Raw genomic sequence first — 22,505 nt, forward strand, 5'->3', positions numbered from 1 at the left:
TTGGGTCTCTTTGGGAAATTTGCAGTGACACAAAGACACACCCATTAAACATGTATGTATAGGGTACATGTGTATGTATGTATATTTTAATATGTGATATTTATATATAATTTAAATAGATAAATAAAATATAAACATATATTTTCAGCAATCAGTAGTGATGGCCTTGGAGAATTAAAGCTAAATTAAAACACAAACATCAACTATATTCCACCAAAGAAATTACTTTGACAAACAATGGGCCTTATACAATGTACTAGCCAGCAATTCTAAAACCTAGTTATCAGAATCATTCCGTTCTTTTAAAAATATCCATTCCTAAGTCATGCCTAAGACCTTCTCTATCTGAATCTTTGAGGATGAAGTCCAGGAATCTGTATATTAAACAAAACATAACATAACATAGCAAGCTGCTGACTTAAGTGGTAGAATTGCTGATTTCCAAATATAAAATATCTGGCCTGGCCTTGGAGAACAGCATTACGACCAGAACACACAGTAGATGTTGTTATTTCTGCTATACCTATGACCCAATAGAAGTATCTCTTTTATTCATATTTTATTGGTGTATTATAGTTTTACATAATAATGGATTCATCGTCACATATCCATACATGCATACAACATAACAAATGCAAAATCATTGCCCCTCCCTTCTTTAGGTCCCTTTCCTCTTACTCTGTCACTCTCCCTTTGATTTACATTAGTCCTGCCCACTCCATCTTTCTTTTTCCACCCTAGCTTCTACATATGAGAGAAAATAGATGACTCTTGACTTGCTGAGTTTGACTTATTTTTGCTTAACATAATGTTTTCACATTCCATCCATTTTTCAGGAAATGGCATAATTTCATTCACCTTTAGGCTGAATAGAACTTTATTATGTGTGTGTGTGTGTATATGTGTGTGTGTGTGTGTGTGTGTGTGTGTGCACATTTTCTTTATCCATTCATACACTGATGGTCTTTAAGGTTGGTTCCACACTTTGGCTATAGTAAATTGTGCTGCTGTAAAAATAGGTACACATATATTGCTATAATATGTTGATTTTAATTCTTTAAGATATTAAAGAATTTAATGGTCTTTTGGGAAAACTTCATAATGATTTCCATAATGATCATACTAATTTACAATCTCACCAAGAGAGTAAAATGTTCCTTTTTCTCCATATCCTCTTCAACATTTATTATTGTTTTATTCTTGATGGTTGACATTCTGACTGGAATGAGATGAAATCTCAATAGTCTTGATTTGCATTTCCCTAATTGCTAATGATATTGAACTTTTTCATATATTTCTTGTACATTCGTATTTCCTCTTTTGAGAAGTGTATGTTTAGTTCATTTTCCCATTTAAAAATTGTGGTGTGTGTGTGTGTGTGTGTGTGTGTGTGTGTGTGTCTTAAGTTTAAATTCTTTATGTACTCTGGACATTAATCATCTGTCAGAAGAGTAGCTAGGCAAAGATTTTCTCCTATTCTGTAGGTTCTCTCTTCACATTCTTAATTATTTTCTTTGCTGTGCAGAAGTTTTTCAATTTGATGCCATCCCATTTATTAACTCTTAGAATTATTTCCTGAGTTTTAGGGATCTTATTAAGAAAACTGTTGCCTACACCTATATGTTGGGGTTTTGCTCCTACATTTTCTTATGGGAGTTGCCTAAGTTTCTAGTCTAATTTCTTCATCTTTGATCCATTTTGAGTTGACTTTTGTGCAGGGTGAGAGATAAGTATCTAGTCTCATTTTTCTATGTATGAATAAACAGTTTTCCCAGCACCATTTCTTAAAAAGTCTGTTTTCTTTCCAAAGTATGTTTTGGGCTCCTGTGTTAAGGATCAGATGACAAGGATCAGTTGTGTTTTTGTCTCTGTGTCTTCTACTCTCTGCCTATGTTCTATATATCTGTTTTTATGTCAGTACCATGCAATTTTTGTTACTTTAGCTTTGTAGTATAATTTGAAGTCAGGTGTTGTGATATCTTCAGCATTGCTTTTTTTGGCTTAGAATTTATTTTGCTATTCTGGGTCTTTTGTACTTCCAAATAAATTTTAGGACTTCTGTCCTTTTTTCCAGTTCTGTGAAGAATGTCATTGATGGAGAGTGCATTGAATCTGTATATTGCTTTCGGTAGTTAGGCCATTTTAACAATATTAGTTCTGCCTGTTTATGAACATGGGAGGTCTTTCCATCTTGTGTCTTCTTAAATTTATTTCTTCAACTTTCTTTAGTTTTCATTGTAGAGGTCTTTCACCTCCTTAGTTAGACTTACTTCCAGGGTTTTTGTTGCTTTATTTTGTTTTGTTTGAGGTTATTGGGAATGGAGTTGTTTTCCTGATATTTTATTTTGGTATATATTTTGATATATATTTATTATTGGTACATAGGAAAGCAGTTGATTTTGTAACCTGCTACTTCACTGTCTTTGTTTATTAACTCCATCAGTCTTCTGGTGGAGATTTTTAGATCATCTAAGTATAGGGTCATATCATCTGCAAACATTGATAATTTGACTTATTTTCCATTTTTATCCTTCTTATTTCCTTCTCTTGCCTATTTGCTCTGGATAGAATTTCTAGTACTATGTTGAATAGGAATGACGAGAATAGATATTCTTGTCTTATTCCAGATTTTAAAGGGAATGATTTCAACTTTTTCCCATTCACTATGATGTTGGCCTTGGGCTTTTTGTATATAACTTTTATGATGTTGAAGTAGGTTCTTTATATCACTAGTTTCTTCAGTTTTTCTTTTTAAAATCATGAATGGGTGCTGAATTTTGTCAAAGGCTTTCTCTGCATCAATTGAGATGACATGTGATTTTGTCCTTAATTCTATTTTTGTGGTGAATTACATTTATTGATTGAATATATTAAACTACCCTTGCAACCCTGTAATACAACTTGTTCATGAAGTACTATCGTCTTAATATGCTGTTGAATATAATTTTCTAATATTTTATTGAGGATTGTTGCATCTAAGCTCATCAGGGATATTGGTCTTTAGTTTTCTTGATGAGTCTTAATTTGGTTTGGCAATGAGAGTTATATGGGCTTCAAAGAATGAATTTTGAAGTGTTCCATCATTTTCTATTTCATGGAATCATCAGGAGCATTGGCATTAGTTCTTTTTTAAAGACCTTGTAGAATTCAGATGAGAATACATCTGGTCTTGGGTTTTTCTTTTTTGGAAGGCTTTTTATTGTTGCTTCTTTCTCACTGCTAGTTATTGGTCTGTTTAGGTTTTCTATGTCCTCTTGACTCAAATTTGGCTGGTCACACATATCCATTTCCTCTTGATTTTCCAATTTGTTAGAGTATAAGTTTTCAAAATAGTCCCTAATGATCCTTTGGATTTCCGTTATGTCTGTAGTGATTTCTCCATTTTTCATCTCTAATTTCAGTAGAAGGATCTCTAAAGCTAGTGAGAACATGGAACTAGAGGTTCTAGTAGCTATGCCCTTCTCAGATGTATACAAATATGCTCCTATCCAGGTAAAAGTACAAAGTAATAAAAAAAAACTGTGTTTTTATTGGTGAAGCATCAATTTCTACTTAAGAAAGTTGTACAAACATAATTCTGTGGAAAGAAACAGTGTGATGTTGGAGTCAGAGAGATGAATTAAAATTCTGACTCTGACACTTCCTAGCTGTGAGGCATTGTCCAGTTCCTTCAACTTTCTTAGTTTCAGGTTCTTTCTGTACAGTAGGGATAACAGTGACTAGTGTTTGTGGTTATCCTGAGCATTGATGGACATAACTCTTGCAAAGCACTTGCATATATTCAATACTTAATGGTCAATATCCTGAGAATTTAATGAACATAACTCTTGCAAAGCACTTGCACATATTCAATAATAACAGTTGCTGTTTTTATTAAAATAATCTGTCAAGTCCCAATTGCATATACTATTACTGCTGCTGACTGACGCAGTATTTTCCTGGGATTTTATGAATGTCCATCTAGACTCACAAAGAAAAAAATTAAGTAGTACAATTTTTGTGATAGTATCTTACATTTTCCTTTCTGAAGGAGGAAGATGCTCAAGGGGATAATAATCATGAATCTTAGTATTTCACAAAATATCCTGATATCCTGTGATGAATCTTTCATCACTGTCTAACACTTATGATAGGAATGAAATCCAAAGAGTTGACTCAAGTTCAATTTCTCAAGTGCATTTTAAGTCCAACTCACTTTTAATGTAATGGGACATTCAGTACAATATGGCCTCTGTGTACATCAAACCCACATAATTAGGAAGCATGTTTCAAGTGTCATTTCAAGACAGAATCCAAGAATATATTTTAAAAAACCAAACTTGCATTTCTTCAGACGTTTTGTATTTTCTTTACAAACTTCTAAGACCTCTTAAAATATCAAGTATAGGCATTATAAAATGTCCTGGCTCTCTAGGTTTACCATGAAAACACTGCTAATATTACCTAAAATCACATTTTATATGGAAATGCTTTATATACATTAATCTTCACAATAACCCTATAGAGTCAAATATTATTTTTTCTGTTTAGGGCTAATGAAAGTGTCTTGGAAACAGTAAGTAACTGGTCCAGTGTCATGAGCCAGCATTTAAGCCCAGGTCTGGCTAGGAGTAAAGTCTAAGCCATCCCCCACGGGGCTATCCTGCTCCTCGGTAACCTCACAAGTTCTGCAGCATCCAGAAGCAGAACACTTTCCACAGTATTTCATCTTTTATAGATGCGGAAGGCAGGCTGTGGTTATGGCACAGGTATGCAGGGAGCAGTCACCAGGGGGCAAAGAAGCACCCGAATGAAGCTTACTTGTTAAGTTAGAAGCTAGCACCCTGTGCACAAGGGAAGGACTACTACCTTCCAGGTGCCATAAAAACATATTTGTTCCTCACTTTTACTTCTCTTCTCTCTAACTTTTTAAAGAAAATTTTTGGAATTGGAAATTATAAACATAATTTTAAAATTTCTATTTAGATTACTGGCCAGAAAATTGGTAATCTTGGAGGAAGTAAACTTCAGAACTAGAAAAGAGATTGGTTTTTAATTTTCATTTATTTTTTTACAGTTATCTATCTATCTACCTATGTATGTATGTATGTATGTATGTATCTATCTATCTATCTATCTATCTATCTATCTATCTTGTCTGTTCTTTCTGGTTTCCCTATGGGCCATCTGGATGCCTAAGGTGGAGGCTGAAAAGTCTACCACATACCAGAGGAACTCAGAAGTCACCAGAGAGGCCCTGAGCTCACAGATACTAAGACAGAGGGAAAGGATATTAAAGGGAAATGACAAGATTTACAGCAGAAAAGAAAGATAAGATCAGAATGTTTTTAGTTGCGATAACTCGGAATGAACACTAGACACAGAACTGCATTTAGAAGTTAAATGTGAACTTGCACTGTTCTTTTCAGTGTGGCCTGGATGGTGCTTTTCTGGCTTCCCAGCCAGAGGCGGAAACTTGCTGGGTGAAGAGGTCCAGCTTGTGCTGGACTTGCTTATGGCCTCAAGCCCGGAGTTGAATAAGAGCTGACTCTTAGAGTCCAAGATTCCCCTTGGGAAAAGCCAGAATAAGCTAGAAATATTCAAAGAGGAGATGTTTCATCGTCTCTTTTTTATTATTTGTTAAGACCTCCCACCTTTCAGGTAAATTCCGGGGTAACACTGCTACCCACTTCAGAAAGGAGGTGCTCACTTTTTCCAGGTTACCAGTCAGGGCGATGGTGGGAGGCTTGGACCCTGAGTTTCTGCCATCAGCAAGAGAAGGAAAAGATTGAAAAGAAAGATTGTGCAGTGAGGAATGGCCCCACCACCGTGCAGAAACCTCTCTCACTGACTCTCCAGACTCTCCAAGGAGCTAGAAGCACTCACTGGATGTCACCAGGAGTCCTGTGCAGCTCTCTCCTTCTGTGCCTAGGGTAGGCCTTGCTCACTCAGGATTAGGGGAAATTAAGTACTGCTCAGTGATTGAAGTTTTGGCAGTGAAGGAGAAAAACAGATTTGCTTCCTGATTCCTTGGAGAGTCAAGCTGTCCTTGGAAATTTTCTGGAAAGTACTTTGCAGAAGCAAGACTTGTCATTCTGCTAGTGCTCAGTCTGTCACATGTCACGGTTCCTGCTGTTGTGCTTAGAGGTGTAAGGCAGGAGAGTAACCCCAAGGTGTTTATTCTTAGTACTCTAAGCAGCCTGACCTGTCCCTTCAGCAGAGGACATCTTCTGAGTGGTTCTCATCTAAGCTTTGTTCACACCCATTAAAGCTGACCCCAAGCCTTCTGCCTTACAACCCTGCTCAGTATCTATCTCATTATTTTAGACTTTTACTATACTTAAGCCCTTTGATTACTTGACTAAACAAGACTAACTAAGAATGTTTTCACCCTGTCTTTCATCATTCCTTCTTCATGATCTCTGAGAAGACCCATTTGTTTTCTTGGCCCACGGGAAGAGTCATGCTCTAGACCCAACCCCATCCTCCCATCTCCTCCAAGTAGCTGGTCTACAAATTGCTTCCTTTAACTACTGAAATGATCTCTTCTTCTCTATTCTCTACACTCAGTAATGAGCAACTCTTTGCAGGCTGACTGTAGTCAATGGCACATTATGTGTGCTCAGTTAAGATATAAAGCTAACTGAAAATTATGTGTGGTCCAAGTAGAGTTGCCATGTTGCAAGTTCCAGTGTCCCATTTTGTGGGGATTACATCCCCTTGAGTTGTATACCAGAATGGTGTTACCCTCAAATATATCTTTGAAACAATCACCAGCAGATTACACAATGTATTTTAAAAATATGGCCCTATAATAAATGAATATCCTCTGAAAATCAGATTTAAAAAGGAAACCCATTCCTATCCAAGTTTTCAAAGTAGAAATTAGACACACCCTCAAAGTTTTACTTCCAAATTGAGGAAGGGAGGAAAATAAAATCCAAGTAAAGATATCTTATCACTTTATTACAGTTCTAAGACTTTTAGTCCTATAGGAGAACACAACATGTTTAGAGGAATAGCAAAAATATTTATTAAAAACTCTGTGCTGATATATTGGTTTTAAAAGAAAGAATTCTAAAACCAAATGATTCAAACACTAATCCAACATGTTTGACTTGGGAATTCTTTGCCAAGACTGGACTCTACACATAGATAAATCAAACAAACTCACTCAACCAAATCTTTGGACTTGCCATTTCCAGACCTTCAGGAATCACGAAGGAATCTAGGTGTGTAACCACACAGGATCTTAACCGAAACCCTGTGCCAAGGCGTATAAATACTTCTAGACACTCCCTCCACATGTGCAAGAGCCCTGCATAAATCTGACTTTCACAGAATGCCTTCTTTAGACATTCATTTAAACATGTTTCACATGCTAATTCCACTGGATGAGCAGAGACTACTCAAAGATTTCAGATAAATAAAAGTTTCATATTAAAAAAAAAAAAAAACAGAAGGGACTTAAGAGCCTACACTGACATTTCATGAGGAGACAGGAATCAATCTCCAGATTCTTGAGCAGCATAGTTGCCCTGATCTAAAGGCAGGCTTTGATCAGAGAAGTGAGTCTTCCTACCAACTATTTGCTAGTCTCAGAAGTTGAACTGAAACCCCAGTGAACACCAAATGTGTTGTCCTTTGTTGGAGAGGCTCTAAGAGGTTGCCATTCTCTATAATTCAGTCTTGACAGAAACTGTGGAGCTATTGAAACATGTGTAAACATGTGACAGATTAAGATGGTCCTTCTCTCCCTTGCTGAAAATTTAATGACTTGTTTTACATAAATCCTTAGCAAAATAGATGCTTAAAGTGAATTTGTGTTTACCTCTCCAGCTTCATCTCTTGACAGACTCCTTATATCTAAACATGTGCAAGTCGATCTGCAGTCACATTCAGCTATGGGCAATGTTGGGAATGCTTCACCTTCTCCTCACCTCCGTCCTAGTCTGCACTGTTTCCTCTGTTTCCAAGTTTTCCTTTCCTCACCACCTGACCACCTTCTGTCTTTCAATCAAGACTCAGCTTAGATGGCGCCTCCTATGGGAAGCCTCCCTTGACCAAGTCTGGCCTAGTTATGGATAATCATGGATTCTTTGTGTCTTCATAGGTCCTAACCCCATCATAGCATATGATATAATTTCTTATGTAGTTGCATTTCCTGCCAATATGCTATGTACTCTTTGAGAACAAGAACCTCAAGCCTGGCTCTGGGCACATTTGTTGACTATGCAAGCATCAAATGTTAACCCCTTTCCTGACCATTTTCATACCTTATTTTACTGCTGTCCACTTGAACAGATCAAAAGAACAGATAATTTAAGTACACTAAATAAATGGAGATTTCCTTATAATCCATATTCCTTACATTTCAGTGAATGATTATTGATTTCCTTTAGGTTGATGCCTTAAGGATTTGACAGAATTGAAAAAATCTATTAAATCAGTGAATGAAATTCAGTGCAAACTATGCTCAAGTTTGGGAGCATTCAGAAAAGGGTGTTGCTAATTTGGGAAAGCTTGATGGAAGTAATGGACATAGAAGGCCTTAGTGAAGGAAAACGGATGCACAGTAGGTAGAATATAGATTGACAGGAGAAAACCAAAAACAAAACCTGGATTGACTTCCTTACATAAGAACCTGCCAGCAGTAGAGCAACTTGGGAGAAGTCACCTTTGCTAAGAACCAACCTTAGGCAAATTCTTACCCTCTGGCCTGGTGAGCCATCACGTCCAGGTGAACCCACGCTTCCTGGGATACCCTAGGTAGAACGTGGGCAGAAGAGTCAGATTTACAGCATGAGTTACCCTAGCACCCAGCTTCCATGAAATGGAATAAGGCCTCCAAACAAATCTATGAGCAAAAAGAGGAGCCCTTGGTGACTTAGAATTCTACCCAGAACTTATTCCCCAGAAAGAAGTGTCCCCACCAAGGGTCCACTTTGAGAGCACCACCAATGGCTCTCAGAAGGGGCTTAATGTAAATGAGCACTAGTCAACATCTTTGATATGGGAACCACCATCAAGGTCACAGGTGACTTCAGAAGCCCTGGCCTTTCCTCCTTGGCAAAGTTCTAGACCTGAGAGCAACAGAATACAAACACAAAATACCTGTGGACCGGGAAGGCCAGTGTCTCCTTTCTCTCCTTTTTCACCTGGCATCCCCTGAATAGCCGGAAGCACAAGGAGTTAGTCTTGTCTTTTCCTCCCTCACAGTTGGAATATTTTCAATATTAAACTGCTTTCATGCTAACATCCAAATAGTATATTTCACTGCTCACATATGGTAGGGCATCTATGTAAACCTTTCTATTGAGCTGAACATTTATACACAAGAATAGCTTCCACACAGAATGTACAGTCCCATATGGTTAAGCTGAGACTGTAAATATATGAAGGGGAATGTTGAATATTTCAATATGATTTGTAGTTTATATTTTAAGATCTCATATCTATTTAGATTTGGATTTGGCTAGAAAAGCACAAGCATGGAAATGTAAAAACAGAACCTGGCAGATATAGTAAGACCACAACAAATATTTACTATTAATATTAATGATTATACAAATTAGCATATGAATACTTTCTAAAGTATGAAAACAACACTGTAGGGTAAAACTTTTCAGCTAGGGAGACACAAAAAGAGACTGCTAAAAACTGTGCCTCAACTATTAATTAGAGATTAGTTTTAGTCTTCAAATCTAGATTCCTATAGTAAGATTAAGGAAGATCAGTGGACAGAATTACATGTGTTATTCAATGGTATAAAATAGCTTCTTAAATAAAAGCAGCTGTATAATATATACCATCTAAAATGTAAAACTCTGAATGGATTGCACTTTGATGCCAGTTGAGATAAAGATCATAATTAAATGGTTTTCATGAATCTTCATCCACAATTACTACAAATCAATAACAGATGCTTACATTTGTATGACATTTGTTACTTTCTGGTTGTTATCACATCCACTAAGAATTTAGTCAAGCAAGCAACATACATACATTAAACCCTGGTTTTCCTTTGTGGACAAAATGCTTGTAGACATAGGTATTCATGGCATGTGTACCTATTTGTTAAAAGACGCCCATCACTGAGCAAAAAATTGACTGTAGGCATAACTAACGAAGGAACTCTGGGTCAACTATTATTTTCAAAGGGACTGAGGATCATCATTAAAGTACAGAAGACAAAATTTCATTCTTTGTAACTTCACGGAAAAGTGATGACAACAAAACCCATTTGAATATTTGCACACAACTCACGGGCATTCCTTGAATGGACAGACCACTTGGTCCCTGGGGCCCAGGGGGACCCTGAGGTCCTGGAGGGCCTGTTTCACCCCGAGGGCCATCTGGTCCCTGGAAGGCAAGAGAGAAAAGTCATCCTAGAAGTATCTTAGATCCTCTGATACCTAAAAGGGATTTCTGCTTACAGCACTTACAATTTATCTCTTTATATAATTTTCCCAAGATATAAAATACTCATAAGAGAATGAAAAACAAAGACCAAATGATTTACCTTCCAGGCAAAATGTCATCAGCACACCATAAAAATAAACACAAGGGGCTGCTGCAACTTCATTCATTTATTTATTTGCCTCCACAAATGAGATCGCTGTGCCAATTATGGCATAATTATGATGAGAGTAACCAGACCCCCCACACTCCATAACAAACTCCACAGGGCAAGAGCTCCAGGACCAGCCTCCTTGGCTGCGAAGCTTCCGCTTCCAGGTGAAGCAGGGAGGTTGCTCCCCATCCACCTCACCCCCGTCCACTCCCCTCAGGGCGCTCCTCTGCACCAGGATTTTGCACCTACCTCTGTTTTCTTCCTCATTCTGATTCTACCATCAATGTCCACAAAGGACCCAAGGCTCAAGATTGTTTCATTTCCTTTCTTTTCAAGATCAGGCATCTTTTTCACTTCAGCAACCCTTACTTCTGTAAGTTAGGACCTTGGGGTTTAAACTGCACCGTCTTTATAACTCAGACCCAGAAAAATCTTCTTATCCTCAACCTCATCTTCTTCCTTATCTCACTCTGTGACTCTACCTAAAGCTATTCTTTTATTAAATTCAGACCCCCAAGATGAGTGTATCTTATTTTTTAATTGGAATATTATAATTGTACATATTAATAGGGTACCTGAAATGTTTTGGTGCTATGTAAAGTTCAAATCAGGGTAAGCATAGCTATCTCCTCAATACCTATCATTTCATCATGGTGAAAACAGTCAAATGTATAACTATTGTTATATATAGTCACCCTACTGTGCAACAGAACTTGCTTTTCCTGTCTAACTGTAACTGAGTAGCTGTTGACCAATCTTTCCCCATTTTCCCTCCTCAGTACTCTGCTCACACCTTAGTAACCAATATTTTACTCTCACCTGCCCGGATTATTTCATTTAACCTAATGAACTCCAGTGTTCCATCTACACTGTCATCAATGAGAGGCTCCTACCCACTTTTGTGGTAGAATGGCACCCCATGATGTATAAGTACCACATAGTCTTTATCCGTTCATCAGTTGATGGACACTTGGGTTCCATTTCTTTGCTACTTGGGTATCATCTTAAATGTGAGATTAGTGAATCTATGGCTCATAATACAAAATAAAAAGCACAGTGGATAAATATTGAGTGCAGAATGAGTTTTGTTAAGATTCAGGAACATGGGGATAAACACAAGGAGATGCCCAGTGGTCTGGGAGTCAGGCAAGATCTGAGCTGGAATGGATTTTGGAGTAGCTAAAGGTCTGTTTACGGTAAGGCTACTATGGAGAACATGTTGATAGAGTGAAAGAGCAAACGGATGAAAATTATGTAGAAGGGAGGGGAGGAGAAGCCTGGGAAAGAATCTGGAAGGAGAAAGCCTAAAATTAGGAGAAGAATGAAAATTGCGTGGTGCAGAAAAGTCCCAAGCAGGAAAAGATTCAAAGAGAGATGTGTCCGAGCAAGTCAATCACTGTACAGATCTTAAGTGACATAAGACTCAAAGGATAGCCTATTGATCTGGTAACAAGTGGGTCATTTGTGACTTTAATGAGAGCAATTTCACAAGACCCTTAGTGGATCAGAATTCATATGTGGGTTAGAATTATTTGGAAAGTGAAGATATGGACACACTGAATGATAACTATTATTACATGGTTTAAGAGAAATGAATCTGGATTTTAAAAAATAGACTGGAGGAGAAAGGAGGTGACATGAATATTACTTAATATTTATAATAGTTTAGCAATATATTGCTTGACTATTATTAAGGGATGGAGAATAAAAATATGGCAGAAAGAAGGTGGTCCAACCCATTCTATAAAATATGAGACAAAATTGACCAGAATATACCAGCAGCAAGGTTGCTTTGGGCTTCCAAATTTCTACTATTTGCTGCAACAAAATAAAAAAGAATACATATTGGGCCTTTCCACATTGAAGGTAAAGGCTATCTGTTCCAACACTGTCCACACTGGTGGATATGTGGTCATTCTCTGTCCAGTAAGATTTTTCTAAAACCCTCTACATTCTAGTATCTGTGATTTGTCAAAATTGTCATAAAGAGATAACCGTATCAGTAGAAGTCCTATGGGAATGAATTATAGGAGGAAACAGGTGGATCACCAAACATCTACAGGTAATTTATCTTCATGATTGGAACCACTGTCCAGTGAAAGTCTAGAAAATTAATGAAATGGGGCTGAGAGAGGTGTTGGGAGGAAGAAGCCAGAATCCATAAGAGCTCACCTGCCTGGGGGATTCTAGCCCTGCCTGGGGGTGAAACAGAGGAAGATCCACAGGCATCCTTGTTTGAGAAGAGGCCTCCAACCATGGACCTTTCTTACAGTACCATAAGCAATGGTACCAGGTTAGACTATTGGCCTATCTCCGACAGTGAAACAAAAAGGGAAACATCGTATGATGTGAGCTTTCAATTGTCTAGGAACTTATCAATTATTTCAATTTACTTCATTTATTTCTTTTTTATCCCCACATTTTCTCCTACCTTGCTGCATCTGTTTCCAATTTATAGTAAAAAATATTTGTAATGTTCTTTTCTCTATGAATAAATGTTACGTAAATTTAATAAGTTACCATATTGAAGCAGTAAATCAAGCAAGATGGATGAAGAAGAGATCATGTGGTACAACATCACGAAAATGAGATGGGAAGTCAAATTAAAAAGGACCTTCAATGTCATGCCAAAGAGGGTGCATTGTATCCTCAAGATAATCACACATGACTACAGGTTTTTAAAGAGAATGATAAGATCCAGCATAGACTTAAGGGAAATTAATCTGGGGGCAGATGTGAAGAATCAATCAGAAAGTCAAGCCACTGGAGACATGAGACCAGTTAGAAGATTTGCCAAAAGGCAAAGAGAAGAGGATGAGACCTGAAATCAATTAGTGGTTGGGCTTCTGCCAGTCCTTAGGACGCCTTTGTGCAAAACAGAAAAACATGTTTCTTGACATGGTTTGGCATGGCCTGGTCCTTTTGGTTGGTGCTTTTGTACAGTGTACAACCTGAACCACCACACTTAGTGACCTTGGGAAAGTAAGAGGAAAATAAAGCTGTGTATTTGATACACACAGTGGCAAAGGAGGAGGAGGAATCTAAGACCTGAGAAATTATCTGAAAGGGAATGATGTCAAATTGTGATTCTGCACAACTCCTCTTAAGATACATTTTTGTTATAAATGGATGAAGACACAAATGTTCCAGACAGAGAACTGCCTTGTAGATTAGACCACTCAGAACATGAACACTCTTATTTTTTGACTCAGAGATGATTCATTTCACTGAATTATTAAATATTTTTATTAAAAAGCACAAGACTTACAAAATAAGAAAAAGGGACTAGATGCAACTTTCATAAAAATACAGAGAGCTTTAGATCATACAGATAAATTGGCTCATACTTAACTCCAAACAATGGCGAGTTCAGGCAGGGGGAGAAGGGAGAGGGGAGAAGGTGGGAGACAGAGAGGTGTCACACATTACCTTTGGGCCCTGTTCACCTTGTTGGCCCTTTGGTCCTCGGAGTCCTGGACCACCCTGGCAAACAGATGTTAAGTATTAGCTCAAAGAAAAATCTCAAAACAGTATATTTCATTCATTTTTCTTAATAATATGGGATTATGTCATTATTATTTTATATAAAGCCCACACATTGTGTACGGGTATATGTTCATCATGCTCTATAACTGGAGCTCTGCCACCCAGCTCCAGTCCTCCCTGCGGATGATTTCATAGTTTGAGGAAACTTTCTATGCCAAATCCTTCTAAATCCTGGAAAATTATAGGTTTATTTATTTAGCGCTTATATGAGACTACTGTTACTCGTGAATAAAAAGAGTAGGATATTTGTGGGTCTGAAATTATGTATGCTCTATACTACAACTCTGAGATTAAATTCTTCAATTAAATTGTAAAAAGTCCATGAAAGTATCAATAATTTAATTTTCTTCACTTACACAGAAAATAAAGACAATTAGATTAGTTGTTTCTGAAACTTTAGTCATTTGCAGTTGTTCCAAGATTTTTGACTTATTAATGAACCACCTAAACTATTTACCAGTTTATTTATATAGATACATATCTACCTATGTAATATATGTATGTATATTATTTGTATATATGCTTATGTGTCTAAACGTATGAATAAATGTGTGTATAAAGCCTCTGAATATTTTGACTACTACCTTTAAATAAATTTATTTTAAAATCAAATATGATATTAGAGTAAATGGAAAAAAGTATCACTTGCTAAACATAAATAAATATAGTATAAGTGGTGTTATTAAATCGAGCTAGATTTTGCTGCTATTGAAGTCTGAGCCAAGAGTTTGTTCTTTGATAAAAGGGAGGTGATTGTATTAAAAGATCCATGTGAAACCAGACAGAATTTCTCATTTCACTTGAACAGAAGGATTGACAGATCATTTAAGACAGGATAACTTTCGCCGTGGGTAATTTCAAGATATTTCATGCAATGTCCAGGATTACTGAAGGTAGTTCTGTACCGCATCAGCAGAACACCCAAGCTGCCTGGGAACACCCTGCTCCAGGTGATCTCAAGACCTCTCTCTGCTCTTTTCAACCACTTAAGTCCACTTCTCCTCCTCAACATCAGTTGATTGCTCATTTTCAAGATATGTCAAACATAAAACTTCATTCATTATATGTATATGTGTATCTACAGCAAATGCTTTCCCTGGTATTACTGTGGTATTATTTAATGTGTACAATTTAAACATATAATGTCACACTTTTTATGTAGGTTTGAATTTTTTAACTATGTTTTAGAGTTTTTTATGCATTATATCATATAAATATCTAACTCGTTCTTCTTAACCCCTGTATATAATCATTGTACAATCATTGTATAACATTGTACAAATGTTAAAACATGTAATAGTTTATCTAGCCATTCTTTCATTATTTGAGTTACATAGTTTCCCTCTCCTCCCAGTTTTTTACTATTTAAACAATGTTTCTCAGAAGAAGATACCAAGAAGTAAAATTGTAGGTGAAGCTTGATGGATATGAAGATATATTATTAAACTGTATTCTGAAATAGCAGTATCAGTTTTTGCATCTACTGATAGTTTAAGGGGATCCCTGTTTCCTTAAATCTTAACCAACAATGAAGAGTATCAAACTTTACATTTTAAACAACCAAATTAGTAAAAAAAGAAATCTTATTCTTATTCTCATTTTTGCTTTCCAGAAGTCTGCTCAGTGATTACATATCTTTTCATAACATTTTTCCATCTGAATTTTATCCTCACAGTGACTACCTGCTTATACACTTTACCTTTTTATTGGGTTACCTGCACTTTGCTCTTTCATGTGTAGAAATTCTTCATATATCTGAACACTACACCTGTGTTTAAATATGAGATACACATGTGTGCACAGGCACATGTACATGTGTTGTGTAGACACGTGCCTGTGTTATTTATGTGGTAAATGTTTTTACTCAGTACCAAACACTGTTGGATGGTTTTGAAAGAGCCTTTCCTGATCCTCTTTCCCCTTTTTTGCCTGTTACTAGAAAGACTAAAAAAGACACATTTGCTTTCTCAGTTTTCTTTGCAAGCAGAAGGATGGTCACATTCAATGGCTTTGTCTAATTGGACGAAGAAGCCAAGTGCAGGCAGTGGTATGGAAGCTGGCACACGCCAGGTCCTGCAGAAGTTGAGGAGCTTTTCTTGTTTGGGGTCATTTACCTCCAAACCTTTTGCTGAGCAAATGACAAATGCTGTATTAGCTATCTTGTTCACACCACTACATTTATCAAAATTTCTATTCCTTGCAGTGAAATACATGCCAATTAACATAAACATTTATCACAATTCTTAAATTTTGCATCATAACTGGTTGGTTTGGCCTGAAGGTTTTATCCAAATGTGACTGTCTCTTGATATTTATGCCAGAGGTATCTTTTCTCAAAACCAGGGAGAATTTTATACTCCTAGCTTATTTTCTACCTTATCCCTAACCCTAATCTTGACATTGAACACATGACAAGAATTCATTAAGTATTTGTGGATGAAAACATCCACCCTTTTAGTAAGAAAGGGCTAGTCTAGGCAAAGGGAATGCCATTTTCCACCATGCCTTCCTATAGATGTTTTGGTTTAATGGACACATCGTACTTCTGTGCCCAAATTCTTGATTGAGAACATAATCAAACCATGTTCAATTCATCAGATGGGATTTATTAAATATTTACGTATCTGATCTTAAGTGATTTATTATTCTTTAATCAAAACATCTGAAAGTTTCAATTGCTTTTCTCTTATTTTATTACTTTTTTTTCTCAAGTCAGAGTTCCTTTTTCACTTCTCTGTTGCTACTTTCTCATTTGACTCTTAGGTCATAAATATTTCACAACTTGTTGCAGCAGTAGTACAAAGGGAAACTTGAAATCCCTCCAGGTACAGATGCTTATTTAATACTGGTTAAAATAAAATATGCATTCTTATAATTAAGAACTGAATCCTTAAGTGCCAAGAGTAGAGAAGAAATAAAAAAACTACAGCAGACATGAGCACTGAGATTGCCCTCAGGGAGGATAGAGAAGAAGGTCCAGGCATGCAGCAGAGCTGGGTTTTAGAGCCCACACAAGGCACCGAAATGGGAATTTGGGTCTATGATGGGTGGGGGAAGAGCTGAATGGGAAATGTGTTTTTAAAACTGAGAAACTTGAAAGGCTATGTTCTGCATGAGTTGGGAATAGCAATGGGACACTGTCAAATAGATGATCAAATGTTCTTTTTAGAGTAGCAATGGGAGCAGTGCAAAAATCTCTGTAATAATAACATATTGCAACCTGAAATCATCAAACTGTCTGCTGACAACATTCTGGATGCTCTCAGAAACCAACAAAAAAATTCAAGTGAACAAAACTAAGAATTTTCTACCAATAGTTTCTCTCTGAAGACAGATCCAAAAGATATAATTGAGATAAAGAAAAGTAATACCAGCAGAAATTGTAAAAAAAAAAAAAAGTTAAATAATGTAGACAAGTCTTAATTAATTTGTAATAAGCAACAATAATAATTTAGATGTCTAATTGAGATAGCAATACTAAAATATTGGATCATAAAACAATATGAAAAAAGCATTAAAATAATGGATAGCAAAATGATATAAATTACAGAGAGGATGATCCAAGATGAAAGAATTCCAAGGATATCATATTGGTTTAAAAGAGTCTATAAATATTCTTTTAAACTCATTAAGTACTCCTGCTAAAATTTCTAGGCTAATGATTAATATGACAGATATAACACATAATTTTCTAATTTAGTGGACTGTAAAGAAAAAAATTGAGAATTTCAAAAATGTAGGTAAAATCTCAATCATTTATGTTAGTTTAGACTGAAAATTTTAAAAGTTCCTTCTAGAGAAATCATGGGTAAAAGAAGGGACAAAGAAAAATATAAACACAATAACAGCAATATTAAATTTCTCCACATTAGAATTAAAAATTGTACAGAATACAAATTTTCATAATCAGCCACATGTAAATCAGAGACCTAGAAAAGGTATTTGTAAACCCTATTTTTAGGAAAAAAATTTGTGTTTGGAACACTTAAAAAAAAAACTTTCATTGGAAAATAACAATGTAGCACATCGGAAAACTAAAAATGTCTTAAATAGGTATCTCTACAAGAAGAAATTTAAATGGTTTATAGATAAAATGAAAAATTATTCCATCTCATTAGCACTGAGGGAAAGTCACACTTAACATAACAATGACATTTGAAATAAGAAAAAACTTGTCTGACAAAACCAGCCAGAGCGGTGAGGATGCAGGGAAACCAGACCTCTACCATGGACTTCTGAGAGGGAAGTTAGGACTGCTCTGGAAGAGCAATTTGGGGCTTCTTATGAGGTTGAAGATGCATCCTTCTTATTCTCCAACAAGTCCGAACCTAAGTGCTCTTTCCAGAGCGCTCACATGTGTGCAAGATCTACAAACATGCTCACTGTACCATATCTGCACTAGGGTAATATTCTACTGCAATGAGTCAATAAAATGGAGTTTATAGAGTGGGATGCCTGACAGCAGGTCAACTGATGAACTAAAAAAAAAAAAAATGATAAATATTGACTGAGATACATTTCAGATGAGATCAGGCTTGTTCAGGGTGGTATGGCCATAGACATAAGCAAGATAAATTTCAAACACATACTTCGGTGAAATAAAAAAGTCCACCCTGATAACATTTATGTAAATCTCTAACAAGTTACTACAATATGTGATATATTTTAGAAATGTTTACTTATACAGTAGGAGTACAAAAACATTTCTAGTAATGAAACTGTCAGTGCTAAGAGAAGGAAAGAAAAGGGAGGTGGGAAGAGAAGCAATAGAGCTAAGGTTTCAGATATATAGGTAACTTACTGCAACCTGAAACCACAGAGTGATCTGAACAAACAAAAGCAGAATGATTAATCTTGCAGGTGGGTACAAAAGTACCTATTAAGTTATTTTAAAATATACTTCATTTATTAGGTTCACAAAAAACTGAACAACCCCATATAACCCCCCTTCTTCATAAACTAAAAATACATGTGGATTTTCTCTGGAAAAAAAAATGTGCTCTCTGGCATATATATAGGTGTGATGAACAAATTTTGGCCACAAATTAGTAAACTTCTAATGTTCTAATGAAAAGCATTCAGCACTTTCCGTGTTTTTTGTATGCCTAATAATTATTGATTCCCACACTGTAACATTGGAGTCTATAGATTCTGACAAATGTTATACTCTAATAAACTGTAAAATAATATTGCTTCATATTGTCCTGAAATCTTAAGGAAAATTTGGCACAGAGTTGAAAATAAATCTTTGTTTCCATCTGTAGATTAAATACAACACTTGATGTTTGATTAGCATTTTATAATGCACAGAGTACATACATACAGATTATCTTGTATATTTCTTATAATACCAGTTAAAGAGGTGGATATTATTTTATACTTGTGAAAATAGGAATACAGGTGGTTCAGTGACTTATGATTTAAATTTAATGCTTCTACCACTACTCCACTTCTTTGAGAGTCTTAAAAAAAAAAAAAAAAAAAAACAGTGTTTGGGTTCTACATCCAGGGTTGAAAAAACATTCTATGTGCCAGAGAGATAAGACGAACTTTTGAGATATATTTCAGATGCATTCAGCAGGATTTCTTCCCTTTTGCTCAGTTCAGGAATCATGGTACACATGGTGAAGTCAACCAGAGGGAACCTGCCTGCTACAAGTCAGTTGACAGTTGGGCTACCTGCTGTACGTGAGCTTACTGTGACAGGCCACCTCTGGCAATCAACATGTAAGGGCAGGTCACACATGAGCACACTTTCCTGCAAGGCTGGGGTTTCTTCATTTGCATCTTCTCCCAATTATCTATGTCTTTCTGCTTGATACTTAGTCATTTCCTGACCACAGAGCAGATATATCATTCTCATCTTAAAGAAACACCAATAAACCCAATTTAGCAGGTGAGAAATAGAATGAGCATTAAACATAATACAAAAAGTTTATCATAGTAAATGCAGAGACCTAGAGAGTGCAGTTATTTACATTTTCTATTTTACAAAAATATTTTCTCTCTATTGCTCCCCTTCCTTCCTTCCTTCCTTCCTTCCTTCCTTTCTGTAGGAAGTTTATTATAGCAGGAAGTTCATTCTCAGATGGGTCTATTTCCTGGTGAATGAAAAATCACCCCTTCACATATAAATTTTGATATAGAATGGACGAAAGGGAAGGTATGCAAATCCTACAGGAACAAGTAAAGGCCCAAGAACTGAAACACTCATACTAAAGATAAGTCACCGTAGCTTAAAGGAAAGATGCTGAACATTCATTGACTTGGATTTGAAGTCTAGCTTCTCCAAGTGGCGTTCTTTAGCAGAGTTACTAAACCACTCTGTATCTCAGTTTACTCATATGATTAAGTTGATAAACAGTCAGGTAGTATATTAGTCAGCAGTGAGCTGCTAATATTATTAAAAACATCTGAGGCCAAATTAGCAAGACTTACTGGTGGCCCAGCTGGTCCCAGAGCCACTTCGTTGGTTTCAGAACAGGAGCAGGAATGTGGGAGGTCTGGACAGGACTCCTCATCCCTCTGAGGAGAAAATAGATAGCATAATTGTTAACAAGACAGTCTAAACAAATGACTCTGTTAACCCAAAGAAAACACTTTAAGGCATTTTTTAAAATTTTTAAGCACGCACTTGGCCAGAAAGGCAGTGATCACACCGTTTCTGTTTAAAAAAAAAAAAAAAAAAAAACAGCATGAGGGCCTAGTGAATCATTGACAATCACCACTGTGAAAGGATTTCTAAAGCTGGCTTGAGAATCCAAGGGAAGAAAGTGAGTCAGAAGTGGATTCAAACTATTCCTGGTACTCTCTAGTTCACTTGGAATAATAGTACTCCATGAACTGAAAACTTCCTTTAAGCTACAATATTTTTCCACTTCAAAGGATAAATGAAAACTTGTTAGAAAACTCAATCAAAACAGTCACATCTGTACTAAACCAAACAAAGAAATAAAACAGTGTTTAAACACATCATCAATTCCCCGGGACAATTTCATCGACTGCTTACATTCTTTGGCTGAATGTAAGAAAAACATGTCATGGACTTCAATCTTTGGGATAGGCAGCCATTTTTCTTCTCTCTTGGAGAATTTTGTTGCCACTTGACCCTTTAGGATAGATTGGTGACATCGGGCTCAATGTATCTAAACCTGTTATGGAATGTAGAGAAAGAGCACCTGGGAACAGTTATTGGACAACTGGTAAATATCCTGTTGGGAGAAGTCACCAAAATGAACTCAGCATTGGGTTAAGAAACTATTGAACTTCATAAAGTCCATTAGTCCCTTTAGATAGAGAAAAAATGAGCTTTACTATTTAAGACTTTGGGGCAGTAAGGTTAGAGGAGAGTACAAATTACCAACATAAAATAATTTGAGTCTTTAAAATATTCATGACAAAAGCCAAAAAATGTTGAACGAATGACCTGTGTATGCTGAATACACTTTTCTCTGAATGGTTGATTATAGGCAAAGATTTCAGTTCACACTACCTGCTAAGTATCTCTAGTCTGATATCTGGTGAGTCAAACTAAAATACGAGATTAACTCTTCTGAAGTATCCCCAGATAAGGCAACCAGCAGCCCATGGGACCACTCAATGATGGTTCTGCCATGATTGCTGACTGCACCTTCACCTGTGTCTTCCTACTATGCAATTTATACATCTTCAGTGATAGAAGTAAAAAGAAAAACAGTTAGGGCTGGTCCTTCCTGGGAGAAGTGGTAATCTCATTTTTGCTTGATACACCATTAGATTCTGAATGATTCCTCTTCCATTTTCCAATCTAACTGCTCTTAACATCAAGGTGTCTGATTTAATTCCTCACTAGAGTGTATTAGAAACTTACTTTGGTGAAGAAAGAATGAGTTATTTCCTTTTCAAACACAGGCTGCCATGAATTTATTCCCTGATCTGGAATATAATCTTATAAAATAGAATCTTCAGATTTCATGAATGCCTATCCATGCTTGTTCTACAAATTGAATTATTAGTAGAAGCAAGTTTAATTTTTAGTAGACTAATAATTCTATCTCACCCTGAGGATCCTAAGAATCTATCTATTTTTATACATAAAACTATGTCCCCATATATGAATAATAAAAAAGGTTTAGTTTACTAGTGACATCACATGGGTTATATAGATTATAACTATAACTCCAAAAATGTGTATCAGGATGCCCTGGTACTATATTAAGTTCACAGGGTTGCAGTGAATGCTTTAAAAATCCATGGGAAACAGCAATATTTGGTACCCATTGGAATTCATGTGAATGACTACTTAAAGGTAGTTCATGGATTCAATCATGTATTTTAAACACTTTTTAATATTCTGTATTTACTGGATTCTTTAGTAGTTGCTATGATGAAAAGCAGGTACTATGGGAAAAAGTAATGTGGAAGAAGC

General features: G+C 36.2%; 1 protein-coding gene across 4 annotated transcripts in view; it reads right to left on the reverse strand.

The window, feature by feature from the left end:
* The window catches only part of Col14a1 (collagen type XIV alpha 1 chain), a 213,879-nt gene that overhangs the window by 37,671 nt on the left and 153,703 nt on the right, over positions 1-22,505 (reverse strand). For all 4 annotated transcript variants that reach the window (XM_047519065.1, XM_047519058.1, XM_047519081.1 and 1 more), the window contains exons 36-40: positions 20,537-20,623; positions 13,982-14,035; positions 10,246-10,341; positions 9,094-9,147; positions 8,691-8,744 (exon numbers count right to left, since the gene is read on the reverse strand). In XM_047519065.1, coding sequence (XP_047375021.1) covers positions 8,691-8,744; positions 9,094-9,147; positions 10,246-10,341; positions 13,982-14,035; positions 20,537-20,623 — 345 coding nt within the window. The remainder of the gene's footprint in view (positions 1-8,690; positions 8,745-9,093; positions 9,148-10,245; positions 10,342-13,981; positions 14,036-20,536; positions 20,624-22,505) is intronic.

Source organism: Sciurus carolinensis, chromosome 1 (assembly GCF_902686445.1).
Source record: "Sciurus carolinensis chromosome 1, mSciCar1.2, whole genome shotgun sequence".
NCBI lineage: Eukaryota > Metazoa > Chordata > Mammalia > Rodentia > Sciuridae > Sciurus > Sciurus carolinensis.